This window comes from Trichoplax adhaerens, genomic scaffold (genome assembly GCF_000150275.1).
Source record: "Trichoplax adhaerens TRIADscaffold_1 genomic scaffold, whole genome shotgun sequence".
In the NCBI taxonomy this organism is placed as follows: domain Eukaryota; kingdom Metazoa; phylum Placozoa; class Uniplacotomia; order Trichoplacea; family Trichoplacidae; genus Trichoplax; species Trichoplax adhaerens.
This window is the reverse complement of record NW_002060943.1, coordinates 12,840,733-12,861,034: the sequence shown is the minus strand read 5'-3', so window position 1 is coordinate 12,861,034 and position 20,302 is coordinate 12,840,733. Positions and strand designations below refer to the sequence as shown.

The window sequence follows — 20,302 nt, the reverse complement described above, 5'->3', positions numbered from 1 at the left end:
CATCTACGACGCAGCAGTTTTAATTTAGGAATAGACTAGTTTGGAAGATAGACGACAATATTCAAGAAAACGATTAAAAAAAAACTCTACAATTCACCATAAGTTATAGTCCCGTGGAGTAAAAATTCCCAATTCATGATACCCAACGAATCAACATGGGCAATTTATGCTTGATATCTAAAGGCATAATCTAGCTTAAAAATCTTCGAAACTAAAATGTGTGTAAATTCATGGTGAGCACCGCAATAGTTGTTCTATCCCGTAGAATATAATCCTATAGAATAGAGAACTCAGTTCTTAAGATACAACATGAGCAAAATACTTCTTACTTTCCAAATCTGTAATCTGGCTAAAAGTCTCTCCAAGCGATGATACTTGTAGATTTATGTTGAACGTAACAATATTCTTCCTATTCAGTAGAATCTGTCGCTAATCTACCGCATATCTCAATCTAGTTCTATTTAAATCAATCTCGAATCAAGCCAATAAATTACGAGAAGATTCGCGAAGAAATGAATTCAAATAAATTTTATCATCGTATAAAATCCATAATTTAACAGTGATTATAATTATGGATCCATCTTTAGCCAATTGGTAACTTATATGGTGGTTATTCGACTGCTACCTAGCCCATCTAGAGGAACGATATTGAATCTGATCGGGGAAATGATATACCTTGCTCTGTCCAATCATTTAATATCTCCAGCATATCATTTAAAAGGTAGGGAGAGTGTTCAAGGAAGAAAAGCTGGAAAAATACTTTAGGAACTAAAGTAAATTTGGACTAGAATATGTGGAGGCATGCACATCGTCAATTGTCAAGAATCGAGCTATAGCCATTAGCATTGTTAAAAATAGATACGTCAAAAAGTTAAACTAGCTTATTCTGCTTTTGTCTCCATTCGATTTTGGCCACGCAATAAATTTCGTTCAAGAAAATTAGATCGAAATGAGGGAATGATTTATAAAATGTGCTATCATGCTATCAAAAACAAATTGATTCTACTGTCGTAGTAGTATCATCTTACAGTAATTACTGTTATTTATGAACTTTTTATTTGGAGTTAATTAGCTGCTAATGAAAATGTGACGAAAATGGATACAAAAAATCGCTTATAGAATAAATCCAAATAGGGGATCGATAATAACATAAGATTGCCCAGGAAGATGAATGGATAATTATGATAAAGCGATATTTTATTCTACCAATACACTGTTTATATCTTCAATCGATAGTACGATGCAATGGATTGAGAGGAACGATTGAGAATAAGTCAGTAGAAGAAAGTATTTCAGATATAGGGTGATTTTGAAACAATGATCAATGGAAAATCCTTTCGAAAATTTTATCCATCAGCAAGACACCATCATGATCGATAGAGAATCCATTGCATGATAGACGATCGGGTAATTCGAGATACGGCCTCTAGTCTATGGTGCTGGAGGCATATTGATGTCGTGGCAGGAGCGTTTTTCTCGCTGAGAATTATTTAGGGAATAAAAAAATTGCCCAAGACTACGTGTGGCAAGAATGGAGTTAAAATGGCGGTACTAATTGCATCTGTTAACTTTCATTTCTTCTAAATAGTCCAGAAGTTATGGAATATTGACAGCTAATTTGTTAAGTCAATAACGACAACTGAACAACTGCATTTCCTAACTACTTGGATTTAGATGTTGATTTAGAATAGACGCCTTGCAAGGCCAATTGGCGTAATCCACTCTTGCCTATTTAAGCAAACAGACTACTGCTGCTAGTATTTTCCATTGCTGTTGTGAATCATCCATTACGTTCTTTAAGAATGAACATATCAATACAGTTAAGCATAAGTAATGTACAAAGATGAAAAATTACCCCCATGGAAGGCGTCTTTTCAACTCACGAGCACAATCAAATCGTTGGTAACCTAAACTCGATTCAAGCTAAAATAGACAGTAGTCCTACGATTACTCTTGATGGCAATGATTTAAACCATTTATTATTACAAATGGATGGTGAATAGTATTATAATTTGATAGGCAAATCAGCAGGATATAATTCCCTTTAGCCAACACCTTGTTCACATTTGCATTCGAGCTATTCAATTCCTTAGACTATTTTCATCATCGATGACAATAGATGTTAAAGGAATGGCGACGGCACGCCTTATTAAACTACCTTAAACAGCCGGTATAATATTGATCAAGCTTGCTGCCATTTAATTTTCTAGTTTACTAGTCCTATATTAGTCGGTCTTAGGATAGGGGAATGAAGCTCATTCTCCCTTATTAAAAGGATTGCAATAGAGATAGAAAGTAGGAATAAACAAGTTACGAGATGGTAGATCATTTCAAATTCAATTTCCGGATCCAGTTAAACAAACATCGTCGCTAAAGTCAACATTTTCCTTGTTAAAAGAGTAACCTCTATTCGGAAAGTTCATTTGAGTTGAAACAATCCATTTATCTTGGTTGTTCCACTCCTTCTTGACAGCAATAGCGTAAGGCAAAAAAATCAATCATTTCACCATGGAAGCCAGTGATTTACTGCCTTTAATTCACTTTTAAAATTCTATTTATATTTATAACTACCGTTAGACTAAAATGATGGCACACTTCTTGACAGTTTATGCTCAATTATGCCGCTTGAAAACGAGGTCAAATCCATTTAGAAAGCTTAACTGATATTATAGGATCCATCAGTGAGGAAGAATGCAAGACGAAATCGACAAAGAATGATGAGAAAATGGCCAATTTGAAAAGCTGTCTTGCCGAGGAAAAACGGTTTTGTTTTCATATTTTACATCTTGTTGGATAATGAAATGGATTGTCATGGTTATCATGATAGAAATACTGTTAAAACGTAGGGATTGAGTGAATGTTTTTGAAAGGACTGTTAGAAGCAAGAATAAATTATCTAAAATCATGACGAGGTCATTTCCAATCGATTAAACTGCAATAATCATGATGAGTATAAAACACGGTTAGAGTAAATTAACTTGTCAATCTACGATGATGATATAACTGCTTCTAGATGAAAGTGAATTAAACAAACAACTGGTAAACTATCTTTCAATTCTTGTCAAGTAATTACATTAACAGTTTTAGTTTTAGAATACAAGGCGGACTTGTAGACTTTGGACGATTATTCCCAGGAAATGAAGAAAAAGTTCTCAATTGGGATAGTCCATGATAATGTAATTACGTAGTAAAGATGAATTGAATTTCATTACCCGTAGACAATCATTTCACTTGATCCATTCTCTCTATATTTAAATTATGCAGATTATTCTTGTCTGTAAAATACGAGAGTTTATACAGTAGTGTAGTTGAATATCAACTTTAGAATGGCTGAACTTATTTCGCGAATGGATTAATCTTGGATTGCTGTTGGATGATACAGTTTAAGAATCAACTCTGTGACTTTGTTGTATTATTTCAGGACTATCCGAGTTTAAGAAGAAAGATGTATTACGGACAGGACATTATCATGGGCTTGGTTGTGGTTTTCAAAAATATCAAGTCATTTTGCAAGTCTAGAAGAAGCAAATGCTTATCTAAGCATCACTTTGAAATAGCTAAAGGAACAAATAGGAGTCTACTAATTTTATATGAATATCCATTACAGTCAAATGGAGTTCAACGAACCGATGGATCAGATTTGTGAAGAGTATAAGAAAAAATTGAATTTAGACGCATTTAAATGATATTCAGGATATGATAGAATAAGTTTTCTACGAGTAAATTCTTCATTGGCTGACTATCCGTGAAAAAAAGATACTAATACAGCAAATAAACCGAGTTTAACGCTATTTGATGGCTATAACCATCATCAAATCTTACCAAGAGAACACGTTTGGACGTCAGCATCATTTCTTTTTTCCTTCTGTACTCTATGGTTTTTCTTACCCAATAAAGATTTAACTTCAAAGATCGATATAACGATTGTGTAACCCAAACCAACGGATTGAAATCAATGGAAAGAATTGAATTTACAGTGGTATAAATGATTTCAAGATATGAAATTCAATCCGACGAAACTATAGATAACGATGAAGGACTGACCAGAAACGAAATTCAATCAAAAAGGAGAATATCTAAAATACGATAGTACTCATTCAAACACAAGTAATGATGATATGAATGAAAGAAGTCAATGGATGGAGTTTTTATCTAGTTTAACTAATCAACAATCAGCCAATTTATAACTAAAATTGCGCTATCTAATTATATCGCTACGGTCATACTATGGACTACGATAATGGCTAGCCTTTATTCTCCAGGATTGCATTCTACCACACCTCGCTCCACGATGTAGACGAAATAATTATCGAATGGATACATAGAGGAAAGAGAATAGTAATATAACCTATAGAGAAATGATGTGAATGAAGGAGACTGGTACTTGTCCAATTGAGGAATAATAAGAACAAGACAAAACAAAGCAAATCTTGTATTAAAGGAAAAAAATAGGAATAAACATTCAGTGGGTGTAACTGATCATCAATACGATGCGGTAGATCAATCATCAATAGTTATGTCGACGTAGTAATAGAGACAATGAAGTTTATAGATGGCCGAATGGAAGAAGACTTGTATTTCCATAGAATCTATTCAATCACTTTCACAGGAATCATTGAATGGTGGAAAAAGAACATTAATGATTCTATTTTGTCATCATTTGCCTTTAAGAATATGGTCCATTCTCTAGTTGCCTACTCCACCCAACCCCCTACCTACATTGCTCTAATGGATAGCAATTTGTTTCAGGTTGAATTCTCACTCATCATTAGGGTGTTAAATTGGCGAGGCAACTGAATATTGTCTATCTATAATGGCTTCATAAATATGGATTAAAGAAGATAGATCAAGGTTAGGTAACCCTACAGTGATGCTATTTTCAGCCATGAGTTTGTGTTGATCTCCATTGGGTGCACTCAATTTGCGTCTACAGCGCTCTATCGAGCACCGACATCATCCATATATTATGACATCATTACCTATTCTATAAAATGGCTAATCAAAGATAGTAATCAATGATGACAGGATCGTAAATAAATAAGTATTCAATGACTTGTGTCAATATTACACCACAATTAGGAAGGAGAATTGGATTAACGTTAGTTATCGTCATTGCTCAGGTTGTAAAATGATTGAATTCCTACCTTGGGTTACATAAGTAGGAGACAATGTATTTCAATGTTATTATTATGATTAGTGTGCTTTGGCTAGGGCCAATACTGAAACTGAGCTATTTGCTTTCGTCAATACTGAACTTAAACAAAAGTTAAAGATAGTAACATTGGCGTCCATTTTGTTAGGCCGGTAAGCCAGTTGGGTAATAGCTACTGTCGCTAAAGTGATTGATCAACGATAATCAACTTACCACGCTAAGGTATCAACGAAGCGAAGAGTAGGAGTAATCTGGAATTCATAATATCACAATCATGATATCATTCTATGTAAATACTTCGGCAATGATAATGATGTGGAGAGGCAAATTTCATTGAAAGAGAGCGCCATGACTATCGACTCTATAAGAATAATAAATAGCTACATATATCAATCTAAATTACACGCTTTCTTCCCTAAGGTATCAGTTAGCATAATGATATGATTGATACGATAAATTGACAACTAGTGTTACATCATTGTCATAGCCTAGCTGCTACGATAGTTATTTTGTAGTTAAAGAATTTCTACGGTCCTTGATCGTCTTCAAATTGGTCATATTTGCTATAAGAGTATCTGGGACTATTTTATCCAATCTATTACTATTCTGCAACGATTGTTTTTTGTTTTTATAAAGAAGTAAATACGACAATCATTCATTAGCTGCTAATTGAAATACAGCAGGGAAAGGCAAAAATATGAAAAATTTTCGACTAGCGATCAACATTAGTTAAATTTTTGGTACCGATCTCTGCTTATGACTTGAAACATTCTTCTAATTTTAATAGCATCCTAACCAAATAACAAGCAATAAAAAATTGGTTCGATTTATTTTCTAGCTTGCTCATTGTAATAGGTTTGGGACGACTTGGAGTTGCAACAACAATTTTTATTTCGAGAGAAAGCGATTGTTAACACTTTCAATATGTTTATCGATCTGCTTTTAAATAGGTTCATTCCTGACAATGATATTTACCATTTTTCTTCTTGAGAAATGATAGCGATCATCCAGTGTAAAGTAAATTGAACATTCATTCGCTATTTCATATTTATTTAATGCGTTCGTATACCACTGCAGACAGTATAATCATGAAAAGCAAAAATAGGTTAATATCCCTAAATTAGAACACAGATAAAGTGATCGGGTTTACTCCTGCATCGTGTCCTTTGATAAATTCACCTTATTTCTTATAAATACTCTCATCAAACTTGATATGTAATGGCAATGCAAGGAGTAGTGGATGGCACGATAGAATATAACATGAGCGCAAATAAAGGCGCAATTGGATGTAGATCTGATCGCATTTAGATATCAATCATCGGCTTTTCCACTGGCTTTTTGCTATCAAGATGTAAGCTGAAGTAGTTATAAACAAGGGTAGAAAATAATTTCTTGCTAGTAAAGTAATAATTACTCCACAGTCAGCAGCAGCCAAGGTAAAAGCAACAAGATATATCAACAGCAATGATGTCAACAGCAATCGACAGTATGATTAGGAGACATATACAAGATGAATATAAGTCCAGTAGTTAGTTTAATTTTCTCACGTTACAGATTTGCATTATGAACAATAGCTTTTCTGATGTTATAAATACCCCAAAAGAATAATTATTTTTATTCTTGTACAATTCTTGCAAATTAGTTGGTTAAAAATTAAAAGAAATCTCGATCACTGTTAATGATTCCTTTTCCACTATCCATGATGTAATCATTACCCCAAAAGAACACTTATTGATACTATTGATACTAATGGTCACAAAGTAGCTTTATCAACGATTCTCAAACTAATTCACTCTAGAAGGCTTTCTAGCTAACTTAGGAAAGCTCCAGGATGGAAAACTAACTTATTCCTTGACTGTCCTTCAGTGAATAGTCTAATTAATGCTAGTGGTTAATTACTTTTATGCTATTAGTCTTAAATGATACTACTGTACGCTATATAACTCATCAGCACAACAATCTGTAACAAAATATGGTTCTACTTATAATCAAAATATTTATCAAATACGCGGAGCGAACTCCGTAACACTAATGTATAATTCTTGCAAATTAGCTAGTCCGAAATGGAAAGAATTCTCTGTCACTAATAACGATTCCATTTCCATTATTCATGATGTAATCATTACCCCCCCCCCCCAAAAAAAGAACACTTATCGATACTAATCGTCACAAAGTAGCTTTATCAACGATTCCTAGTCTAATTCACACTGGAAGCTCCAGTATGGAAAACTAACTTATTCCTTGACTGTCCTTCAGTGAATAGTCCAATTAATGCTAGTGGTTAATTACTTTTTATGTTACTAGTCTTAAATGATACTACTGTACGCTATATAACTCATCAGCACAACAATCTGTAACAAAATATGGTTCTACTTATAATCAAAATATTTACCAAATACGCGGAGCGAACTCCGTAACACTAATGTATAATTCTTGCAAATTAGCTAGTCCGAAATGGAAAGAATTCTCTGTCACTAATAACGATTCTATTACCATTGTACAGGATTGTTATGGAGCTTGATGCTCCTTGATTACGACTAAACCCCTGCCGTCTGCTTCGATTCTCGACTATTGGATAGGTTAGTTTCTGTATATCCCGTAGTTAATCGGTGATTCATTAAATAGAGTAGATAGGCTAGTTTAGGTTCGATCACACAAGCTGTTTTGTGACAATGATGTAATAATTGCCCATAAAGAACATTTATTGATACTAACTTACAATCCTTGCGAATGAGCATGTCAAAAATGAAAAGGCATCAAAGTCACTAATAACGATTCCTTTTCCACTGTACATGATCTTATAATTATCCAAGAAGAACATTTATTGATACGACAGTAATGTACAATTCTCACAAATTAGTTAGTCAAAAAGGTAAAGAAATCGGAGTCACTAATAACGATTCCATTTCCAATATACATGATGTAATAATTACCCAAATATACATTTATTGGTACTAACTTACAACTCCTGTAAAATGAGCTGGTCTAAAAAATGAAAAGAAATCTGTGTAATCGATTGTTTTCCATTGTACATGATCTTATAATTACTGCAAAAGAGTATTTACTTCTATTCACCTATAATTCTTGCAAATTAACTGGTAATAACATGAAGAGAAATCACTTTAATAAACGATTTATTTTTCATTATGCAAGTATCATCTTTACCAGTATTATCCATTCCATGGATATCATTCAATTTCCCAGCAATTTTGAAGTTTTACGCGTAAATGACCTAGTTAATTGTCTATAGAGATTAGATAATCGCTTACAATAAGGACCACTTGCCTTCAGATGAAATAATTGAAAATTTAAGCAGTATAATTTTTATATATGAGTTACACTGCGTAAACTTTCAGGTGTAATATACTCATACACGAGTACAGTTATCATTGCTGGCAAACCTAGCTCAAATGCATGTAAGTAGTTACTTTTTACATCAGAGGGAGCTCTACCTCTGATTCTAGAGAAGACTGGCAATGTATAAAAAGCTGTCGAAAATAATTTCTAAGTTACTTTAGTAGACATAACAGCAGTGGCTATTTTATTGCTGGAAGCTGCGACAAGAATGGTTTACGGTCGATTGGAGCAACTACTGTACCAAGTCAGTTTCAACTAGTTAACTAAAATTGAGAACTCTAAAATTACAGTATGGCTTAATGAATATTATTTATTTATAAGCACAACTAATAGCCAGATACATCTCTTAGCATCGTCATTGATGTCGTACTGACTATATAAACTAGCAGAATTGACTGTAGGTAGGAAAGTAATAAAGGGGCTATTTCTTTTTACTTTCTGTTAGATTGACAAGTTTGCAGCTAATATCCCATAGTTTCTTGGCAACTTCATCGTCTTTAGCCCTTGGTAGTAATTTCTTTTCCATGCAATCGCTGTAATAACGACCAGAAACACCTTCCAATTCTTCTGCAACAGCGCAGTAAATAGATGTCTGAGCACCTTGCAAAGGCGTTTTTAATATTAACATCAGCAAAGGCCTTAATAGAACAACCCAATATGACTTGGCCCATTCGTAGTGCCTTCCTAAATCAGTTCTGACTACTCCAGGATGCAAAGAATTGACTGTGACACCAGAGCCTTGAAGTTTCTTATTTAACTCATGGGCAAAGAGAAGGTTAGCTAATTTACTTTGCTTATAGGCTACTTGAGGTGAGTAATATCGAACACCATGCAAATCATCGAAATCAATCGTTGCATATTTGTATATACCGGAGGAGACATAACGATTCGACTGGGAGCAGATTCCTTTAGCTTGTCTAATAACAAGTTGGTTAGTAAAAAGTGGCCAAGATGATTTACACCAAATTGCATCTCAAATCCTTCTTGTGTTGTGCTATAAGGGCAATGAGCTACAGCTGCGTTGTTGATTAGTACAGAAATTTGTTTCTCATTATCAATAATATCATTGGCAAATTGACGAATAGAAGCAAAAGATGCAAGATCCAAGTGTTTGTAGGTAACATTGTTGTTACCACTTTGCTGGCGAACCTGTTGAGCGGCTTGTAATCCACGCTGATCATCACGACAAGCCATGATAACGCGTGCTCCTCGTTTTGCCAGATCGATTGCCGTTTCCTTGCCGACGCCAGTATTGCAGCCGGTGATGATGATAGTTTTCTGATGCATCATCGCCTTACTGTTGCAATATCTACCAGCAAAGTATCGACGTAAGAAAAATAGGGAAACACCAATCGCGGCAGCAATACTACAAGTGGTGATGGCGAAGGTTGAATCTTTCATGACGATGATATCTAGTAATTCTGTTAATAGTGTAGATGGATAAAAAAATAAAAGTAAATACGCGCATACAGTAGTTTCGTGTGTTTTTAATTAACATTCATCATGCAGTAAATGTAAATTTGACCAAATGACTATTGAAATTGAAATGAGCTTGATCCAAGCATCCTGACGATGTTAACTGTTTAGTTCAAACTGTAAAGTTTGCTTTTATTTTAGACTTAGCTTACGGTTGTAATAAGATAATCTAGCAAAAATACAAGGGTTCTAAGGTTCATCCCTTTTAGTGCAATGAAATGAACCTCAAATCAAGCCTTATCCTTGTTTAACAACAGTTTGATTGCCGGTCCAATGGATACGGCTACTGATGGAAATGTAATTATGCTCACCACTTGAAATAGGGACAATTAATCCGTTTACATAGTAAAATTAAAATTCATCGAATGAATAAAATACCGCACCTTAGTTCCTTATATATACGTCCTGTACTATCCAAGCAAATTTCAGTAGCACTCCGATTATAGTGAACGCACACCAATTTTTGTGCCCAAGTTTAGTGAATTTTAACTCTTCCAATAGAGTAGACTTTGAAGAGTTCTTCGATGCCGGCCGGCTTAGACGAGTGCTTGGGCCAAATGTTTTTTATTTTTACTTTGTGAAACGAGATATTAATTAACTCTATAGAATTGAGAGCGATTGATCGCAAGGTTTATTAAGATCACCGTTTAACCTTGGGTTAAAAGCTTCAAGGCACAGTTGGAAGGAGGAAACTTTGATTCTCCTGTGCAGGTGCTGTACTGCTTTGAGGAAGATTAGAGATCCTCCTCCAGTATGGTTGCCGCCCTATACAGCAACATGGCTTACAATAAGATGAAAGTAGTCAAAGTACTAACTGAGACACCTGTTGGAAATAAATTAACACTATCACATTAATGGACGGATTGCTTCTGTGACTGGTGTTATTAATGAATAATAATTAATTAAAGCAACGAAAGTGGACATTGGACACCGGACTAAATATAATATAATATAATATAATATAAGAATATTATCCTAAGAACTCGTTTAGCTCATGCAGTTGATTACCAAATATCCAAAGTTGGAAAGAGGAAAGTTAAACTACTACAGGAAAGTAAAATAATGAGTCTAATGTCAGATTTTTCATCCAAATATTTACCTACTGTACGTGTTGAAATCGTGATGATATCCTATCGTCGGGAGGAATAGAAATAGTGCATAAATTCTATGATTAAGCATGTATTTTCGTTATAAGAATTAACCTGGCGGCAAGGCACACTGCATATTTCATATTTTCTGACGATACAATTTTACTAGTTCAATCTTCTATGAGCTTGTCTTTACTGCAACTACAATTACTATTATGACGAGAAAATGAGGAATTTTGCTACAAATCTTTCTCCTACTACTGATTCTTGTCATTTTATCTAACCTTTCAAGTGAAATAGCTTCACTCCCGACGATGGTAGATCAATAATTAATTACAACTGGAATATATTTTCTTGATCTGAAACTTTCTAAGTACGAAATTTCATACCTATAGCAATGACAGTTTTGCCTCCATATAGGTGTAAAGCGTTTCCAGATATTCGCATCACCCTGCACAGCAAGGTTTAAAGGATTTTCTATTCTATTCTCCAGCTTGTGAGTGTACTACTGCACTATAAAGTAGCAAATTAACGCTAAACGCTAGATTGTTACCGGACCGGTGAGCAATGTTACACCTATTCACTTTGCCGTTATTCAAAAAAGCAATATCTCTCTTTTCCTTGGCAGGTGAATTTAACTTTGCAGCGATTTTAATACGATCTGTATTTGATTACATGATAGCTAGACAATCACGGATTGCTCAACTATTTGATGGCATCCAGCTACAACTAGGTGAGAATGGGGGGGGGGGGGTCAAATTTAATTATAATTCGATTCCATCAAGATTATCAATAATGTTGATGGAATAGATTGACAGCGATATGATTGTATGATTATATGATTGGCAAATATAATTCAGATTTATTATGACTTACTACAGTTTTACAGGTTACTAAAATGAGTTTTTACTGTGCTTGTGTTAAGCTGTATTTTACTTCAAATGAACACAAAGAAACAGTTTAGAAGTGAAATATGAAGCTTATGGCACTACATGAAACACGATCAATTGTCGATATGTTGCAGACCATGCACAGATTAATAATAAAATTTTCATAAGCACCAAATTTATGATTAATATCCACCCACTTACATTGATAATAATCGCCGTTACTCAATTTCCCGTAACCTCTTTTATGTTATTTGCTATCTTTCGAGTTAATGATCTACGTCTATAAAGAAAATGATGCTCATTTCGGGTAAATTATAATCAAAAAATAGGCTGAAGTCCATTACAATCGAAATAATACTATGACTGATCTACAACATTAATTGCTACGACATAAATAAATAACATGGAAGAAAAACATTTTTAATAATTGATGTTTATTTGACGAAATAAAATCTAAATTTTGCATAATTTAGCAAACCTTAGCGCTAGAGCATCGCCAGTGGGATATGATGTAATGTTAACTGAAAATATGATTCTTTCCTTAATTACACGACAACGAGTGCAAGCAAAAGACTTGCAGATATTGCTAAAATATCAAAATAATAATTCAGATTACTTTAAACCATCTTACCATATTATAATGGTAAGGGTTATAAAGGCATTGGTAGGGAGATCTTATTACATGTATACTCGAAGTCAGCATGGTATTTCTCTCTCTGGACTTGTATACCCTTGTTAAATACTTAGGCAGTTAGGAAATTCTAAACTTGCTTTAATATGCTTTGGAAATTATACTACGAGTCTACTGTCTGGTTTGTCCTCCCTGACATTAACCTACAGTATGACACTAAATACTGGCGATCTTCTATCGTTAGACTTTATTGGGAAGTCAGTTAATTTATAGTCAATCGATTTAAATAGTAATTATAGATAATATTAGAAAACTATGCAGTTATTTATTAAAAATAGGTAAAAGGATATAGATAGCGGTATGTAGATACGTTCCTAGAAAGATTATCTTATAGAACCTATGTTACGACAACTATGAAAAATTACTCGGTAACACATGCGTTTGCTGACAAATTTCGATTTAATTGCGTATAATAAGATAACAAAATTCTATTTAAAATATTGATTCGAGTTGTAGAAAGATTCTCTTGAGATTTAGAATCAGCTTGGTCTGATAAGAGAAAACCTCTTTTTATTCTCATGCTTCCCTAAGAAGATAATATTGCCATCATAGCTGTATCATAAATCTACAGATAAAGGCTTTATTGCTGAATTTGAGAGTTTATTATTTATAGTTAGACACTAGTTATAGTTCGTGACTGTATTTTTAATAATTAAGAACACGGGTTGCATCATATACGAACATGGTAATTGATTGAATATGATAGCAAATGATGCAATATTTAATTCGTTTAAGTTACATCATTAACACTACCGTACTTATCTATAACAAAGATTGTCTTCTAATAATAAGCTAGCTAATTCTTTTATTAGAATCATGCGAATGTGTTATTTATTATATCTGTAAAATGCTAGCTGCAACTACCTGGAAATACTTCGCTAATACTTTTACATTAAAATGAAGATCTTTCTGAATTCACCTAGATTAAGGTTTCGCTCTACAGTAAAGTTATAACTGTCTACAGCATTCATAATTACTAGATAGAAATCTCGTATATTAATGATATACATCTTTTCAAATACTGCCGTAAATAATTATGATGTTTGTGACAATTGAAATCAAGCCTTAAAACAGGATAAACATCAGGCTATAGCTATTACGCACTATGTACAATCTCATTTAAATTGTGGATTTAGCTACGTGTAAGAATTGCCGACATGTTTCCAGATTACCTCTTTTCCTACTCATTACTGTCTATTGATCAAGCAGGTTCAATCGTACCTTGCCGCAAGGGATTGCTATTTATCTCGAATTTTTATCTTCTTTTCTCTTCTTACTACCAACTGGAGGTAACAAGCTATTATATAGTATACAGTAACTGTAATCTTTCAACCCCATTGCTTCTTAAGTCCGTATATACTGTACAGGATTAATGATTAAAAGTTGGAATAACCTTTTACGGTTAGATGATTATTTTTAATCAATCAAATCCAAACAGATAATAAAAACTCTATAATTCAATTATTACAGAAATTTTAGCTTTACATTCCTTAAAATAGTATGATAGATAGCAAGTGCAAATATGCAGACAATGTTTTTGACTTTCAAACGGAACAAATCATACTATTATCTCACAGTTCCTGTTACCTTAGGTCATTTCTTTTTATTCATTGTAAAAATATGCCATAAATTTCAAGTATGGGTAGTCTCTTTAATTTGAAGTATTTATAGGTTTCTTTCGAAAATCCATAGTGGATAAAACTTTTCTTCTACGTATTTCAGCAGTAGATAAATAGCTTTTATTGCAGTAAATCTTACAAATGTTGACTAAAACGCACTTGATCCAAGCATTATGACAGTGTTTAGTTTAGGATTTATATTTTAATATAAAACTGCGGATCAAATGCATTTCCATTGCAACTAACAATAGCTATATTACGTATACTTGAACAGAAGCAAAATAAATTCTAAATTAAGAAAAACAAGAGTGAATATATCATAAAGTATCTCTTCATTCTAGAAATTTCAAGTAAAATACGTGAAGGTCTGCTGATAGTAGTCTCATCTCGTTTATCCCTTTAAGTGTCCTGGAGTTAATCTCAAAGCAAGACTTTCATTTGTCTATCAGGGATTTGATTGTCGATCAAATGGATGCAACTACTGCTTTAAATTAAGCTCACAACTTCAAGTAACGGGTAATTAATAGGTTACGTAAATTACCAAATTCATCAAATCAATAAAATGCCTTATTTATACTGTACAAGTCAATGCAAATTTCTGTAGGATATTACACGACTAGGCACACCATTTTCGACGTGAAAACTCGGTGATTCTAGGCGTCTATTTTAAATTAGTAAAACGGTAGACTTTGACGAGTTCTGCAATGTGTATTAGACAGGCGCTTCCATCAAATATTTTTTGATGTCTGCCTTATGAAATGAGACTTTGGTATTGGATGGTCTAAAGCGTTGCATAATTGATTTGCTAATACTCTCAACTCAGTTAAAATCAATTAGAGCAATATCTCGTTCGGTAAGGCAGAAACATCGAAAAACTTGACTGGGTATGCTATTGAAGCACTATGCGATGCAGTGGTGAGCTTGCTTCCGAAGACGTAGTCTACTGCAGCGTTGCAAATACTCTTCAAATATGGATGCCGTACTATAGTGACATCATTAAGGATTCCTAAATTACTGCTATTTCACGCTTCCTTGATATTTGCACAGTAGGGGACGGATTGCCATTTTGACAGTTGAGAAGAAATTAACATTAGCAAAGTTATTTAGAACTACCCGAAACTTCCAGAATGGTGCATAATAAGGTACTTCCCGTAGGTGTTGGTAAATAACTAAGTCAACTAATAAACAGTCTGTTATTACTTAACACATTGCTTTACAGGACTTTAAAAGCTTTTCAAGTAGCGTTTTGAAAGCCAGTCAGTATTGAACTGCTAGAAGTTGATTGGAGTTGTTAACAATTCGTAGAACCTTCTGTTTACTGGACGTTAGTGCATCCATACCAAAACGAATAAACAGTTCCTTACTACTCGGCGCCTTGATTTATAGTTGAGGCAATCCTTTTCGGATGCATTTTTACAGTAAAGCCATCCATTCTAGCGGCTAGGATCAAGTTCTGGAAAAGGCAAAAAAACATCAATAGACTTCAGCAAAGAAACACTTGATTAAGTAATGCTGTAATTTCTTAGTACTCTGCTGGCCGCTTGATAACAGAAGCAGTAGTTTCTCAATGCTTCTTTCATAGTCAGCCAGTAAAATAGCTGTAGGTTAAGTGTAGTGCATAATGTCGATATTTAGAATCTAAAAGTTGTCATCTTTAATTCATTTACTATTTGTTTACAACTCAAGTCGATCTCATTATTAATTAAGGCGCTTAATATACAAGCAAACTTTCAGTAACTAGTGCACCAGATCAATGATCACAGCATAAATCAACTCTTAAACCTTGGATAACGTTGTTACACTGTGTACAGTAGTTATACACTATTTACAATATCGGACCATTGATTATCATCATGAAGAAAAGATTTAGAATATTATTCCTAGTCAAAAATTGTAAATAAATCCATTGAATAATAGCGAAGCTAATGGATATACACAACAGAGGTAAGTGCAACAATAGGATAGTCTACGAGACCAAGGAGAACTAGAATGAACTAGAAATTCATGGTGGCAAAGATATATAAGTGGCCGGCCTGGGAACTTGATGATGCTGTCGATGGCATAGATCAGTTTCTTCCAATTGCACCGTTTGCCTTTAGCTTGTTGATAAATCAGTTTCCAGATTTGTTTCTACGCTTTGGGTACATAAATAGTCAGCACTCATCGATACTATTAGAGACTGAAATTGCTCAATTCCATCAACAGAATGTCATTTTCACCCTGGTATCCTAAAGGACTACGATCCGGTAGGAGAAATTTCTTCGACCAGCCACCTAGGTGGTAAGTAGAATATTATTGAGAAACGATGGAAATGGTAACTTAAGATTGAGCAATTTGATATAGGCGTTCAATGATTTAATTCTACATTTTAAATGCAGAATGGTGTAGCCTACGACTAGTAAGTGTTTTGTTACTACTTATGATTACTTACTGTAACTTAATAGACCCATTTACTGGATATTGGCTGTACTGTATGAGTATGGATGTGCATCTACCTACTGTACTACTTGTATTCCTTAAGAAATTGTCGAATAAATATTGAAAATTGCGATTATAATTAGTACAGTATACTGCGCAGATTTAAAATTTCTAGAAAAGATGCTGCTATAAATTTTAAAATTTTTTATTGATCAAACAATAAGTAAAACTATATCTAATTTTAAACGTAGTATTGACCACTCTGCACGTTATCAATTGAAGAGAATTTATACTCTTATTTTCTTTATCGGTTATATCTCCATATCTTGGATAACTTTTATTTGGTCTATTTTACAAGAAGTAAAATATTTAAATTATGTGCTGATTCTAGGCCATACAGAAGAAGTTTATATCCTTCTTACTGGCCATACCATGACATGCCAGAAGTTGAAATGGACGCATTTGGCGATTGCTTTGTTTTTCGGCCAATGCTACCTAGCGAAAGATGCAGGCATGAACACCGTAACAAGAATGCTCCTGGGTCTGCTACTACGGATAAAAATGCTAGTAATCAAGTAAATAATGATCAAAAAGAAAGCAAAGAGCAAGATGGACATGCAAACCAGGCATTACATGGACACCATGCCGTCAGACCTGGACATGAAGAACGTCGCAGCCAATCACGATTCTACCGTCCAGTACCAGGATATTTGCACTTTTTCGGACAAAATCCGCTAGAAGAATTAGAAGCAGCAATGGACGATCTGACAGTCGACGCTATGCACGACTCTCAAAATCCCTACCTGAGCGAGCATGGAACTATACCACATCAACACCATCAGAAATCCTCGAGCTATCAATCTACTTCACAAACTAGAGTGAATGGAGGAAAAAGTTATAGCTACAATAAATCAACGATCATTTCTGAGGATGGTGAACACAAGGTGACTATTACTCGTAGTATCGGTGATCAAAAACATATTGTTACATCCATTATGGATGCCGATGGTAATGAGCACCAATTGGAGAACTATGTTAATGTCGATACGGATAACATTTAAGATTTTCACGAAAATTTGAAAGTTTTTAACAAACCGGATCAGTGGCATGACTTATTTAAAAATCCGACAGGTCGCTCATTGGATGCAGCTGAAAAACAGGAGCAACCAAAGCCAATTACTTAGTAAAATCTATAAACTGTTGCCTTGCTCTAGTAATTTCTGCGTAAGTTCATGCATTAGAAGTTTCTATTATCAGCAACCTCCTTTAATTAATTAACAGTTCACTAGTTTAATTAATTTGTATTATTCTACTTATTGTATTCAGCTTTGTTTTTACTTCACGCTTCTATTGTACGGCGTAAATTATTGGAATATTATTTCCAGTAATTGATTTACTGTTCTGTAAAAGGCTATCGGTGTAAAATGTAAAATGTTAATTATTAATTCGCCGTAATTATAGCTTGCAATTTGTGCTGGAAAGTAAGGATTGAATTCCTTTAATTTAGACTATCGTACGATTACAAACGTTATTTATAGTTGCTGTAACTTAAGCATTTGACTTGTTAATGTGTTCTTCATAAATAGATCTCTGAAGTGGTTTCGATACGAAGATATTCCGATAGCAGCTAATCTACGAGTTTTATTATGTTTTTCGTTCTAAGGTTCACGGAGTAAAATTTAAATTTGCAACAATAAAATATTTTAATATCTAGTAGTAAATAAAAGATGGTTAGATAGGATAAATTTTCTACTGGTCTTTACGAAGTATTGAAAATCAAGGATCCAATGCTAAGTACCGGGACTGCTGTGAGTATCGATAGCACGAAGATGTTTCCAACTCTCTTTGAAATTATCAGCAGGAATAAATATAGCGTTTCCAATGAGACTAAAGATTGTGATTGGCTATTTCCCAGCCCGTTGATAACCATTATTCAACGTGTGATATATAATATAACTGTTACTTAGATCCAAAATTTCATTTAGTTTCAGAATAGAATGCTTTAATACTAATTAATATTAAAAGCATTCTATTCTGAAACTAAATGAAATTTTGATTTTCAATACTTCGTAAAGTGAATTGGACTGTTAATGAAGAACTAGCAGTTCACTGTGGCAGTAAGGTTACTTACTACTCATGAAAATGATAAATTTATTGAAGGAACTGCAACACTACACACATAAATATCTATCTACTATCGCGTAGAAGCTTTCATTACTCTATAAATATAATGATGAATTGGTGATTTACAGTAGAGTGCCTTGCTTCGGTGCATTCCCGCACCGTACCTATGTACAACAAGAACAGCTATTTCTACTTAAGCAATTAATTACTCAATAAATAAGAATTTGACTTGAACGGTAATACTAACCATGCGGTGATCTCTTTCTTGCTCACTGTACTTTGATAGTGTTATTTCAGTAAAGGGCAACAAATTTCGATGAGTACCAGTACTATGTCTAAATTTAATTTCTTCAATGCACACATTTTTCACAATTGTAAAGCCAATTTTTGACGTTCTAAAGATACCTTAAAATACTATATTTATCATGAAAATGATCAGTTCTACGTGACTGGGGGATAATTATAATCGTTGTGTTTTTCATAAATACATTGTCTCGTGGAAACCTACCTTACGATTATATAGACTTTACTATTGTTTAATTCCTTAGATTAGTCGTCATCGTGCTATTGTTGCTAAATGTATTTGGCAAAAATGTCACCGGTTTATTTAAGGATACTGTTCAGTTGACCTTGAATAGCACCATTCAATTTCTCTGTATTAAGACGTATACAATATCGATTTATTACTACATTATTTTGGGTATGTAGTAACTAAACATCGAATTAATTGCAGGCTGGCTTTTGCTTTCTGAATAAACATCCTTCTACAAGATACTATAACTTCAAATGAATTGATAAGAGTTATTATCTATCCAATTCTAATGTTATCTAAACGACTAGAAATTATTGACATGGATACAGTATACTGCTAGCTCAAGCAGAGATTAACTATCATTGCAAGCACATTATCATGCCACAGTTGAATCTAAGTAGGAATGAATCATGTTGCTGTAGTCTACTGATATAGTAAAAAATACCAAGCTAAACTTAGTGCTCAAAATTTTCAATTTCTAATGGCAAAACCACTCTATACGGTACATAGTGGTTTCACCCAATCTGACGTCACCAAGGTCATCCTGCAGCCACGATATTGAAATGGCTTGTCTAATATTAGCAAAGCACATCGCCTATACTTGCATCGAGAAAAATCGATTTCTATACTCGATAAGTAAATAAATAGGATGGATTGGGCACTCTTGCTACCTCATTACCCGCCTGCTAAACGTGCATAACAGCACGTCTTGTATATTGGTCTAATTATACTTGAAGGAAAGACAATTGCAGGAAATAAGGCCAATACAATAAAATTTTTAAACTATTCTAACGTAGTCAACAAGAGTATACAAACCTATTCACTACTAGGCGTCCTATAGCGTCTGACTGAGATTCTGGAATAGACCAGAAAGGAAGAATAGAATAGTTTAGATAAACAAACCTTGCTCACGGTATATATATATATATATAAATCTTGAACATATTCTAGTGGT

At 33.9% G+C, this 20,302-nt stretch overlaps 2 protein-coding genes across 2 annotated transcripts; one reads left to right on the top strand and one right to left on the bottom strand.

Annotated features, from left to right (window-relative positions):
• Positions 1-8,930: 8,930 nt before the first annotated feature.
• TRIADDRAFT_49836 (uncharacterized protein) lies at positions 8,931-9,796 on the bottom strand (the record flags this gene model as incomplete). Its single annotated transcript, XM_002108343.1, has 2 exons — positions 8,931-9,297; positions 9,336-9,796. The coding sequence occupies 2 exons, from the start codon at positions 9,794-9,796 to the stop codon at positions 8,931-8,933; spliced, it is 828 nt and encodes a 275-aa protein (XP_002108379.1).
• Positions 9,797-16,479: 6,683 nt separating this feature from the next.
• Positions 16,480-17,752, top strand: TRIADDRAFT_52799 (uncharacterized protein; the record flags this gene model as incomplete). The annotated part of the gene is made up of 2 exons (XM_002109072.1): positions 16,480-16,553; positions 17,083-17,752. 2 exons carry the CDS (start codon positions 16,480-16,482, stop codon positions 17,750-17,752), a joined length of 744 nt encoding a protein of 247 aa, XP_002109108.1.
• Between the last annotated feature and the right edge of the window lie 2,550 nt (positions 17,753-20,302).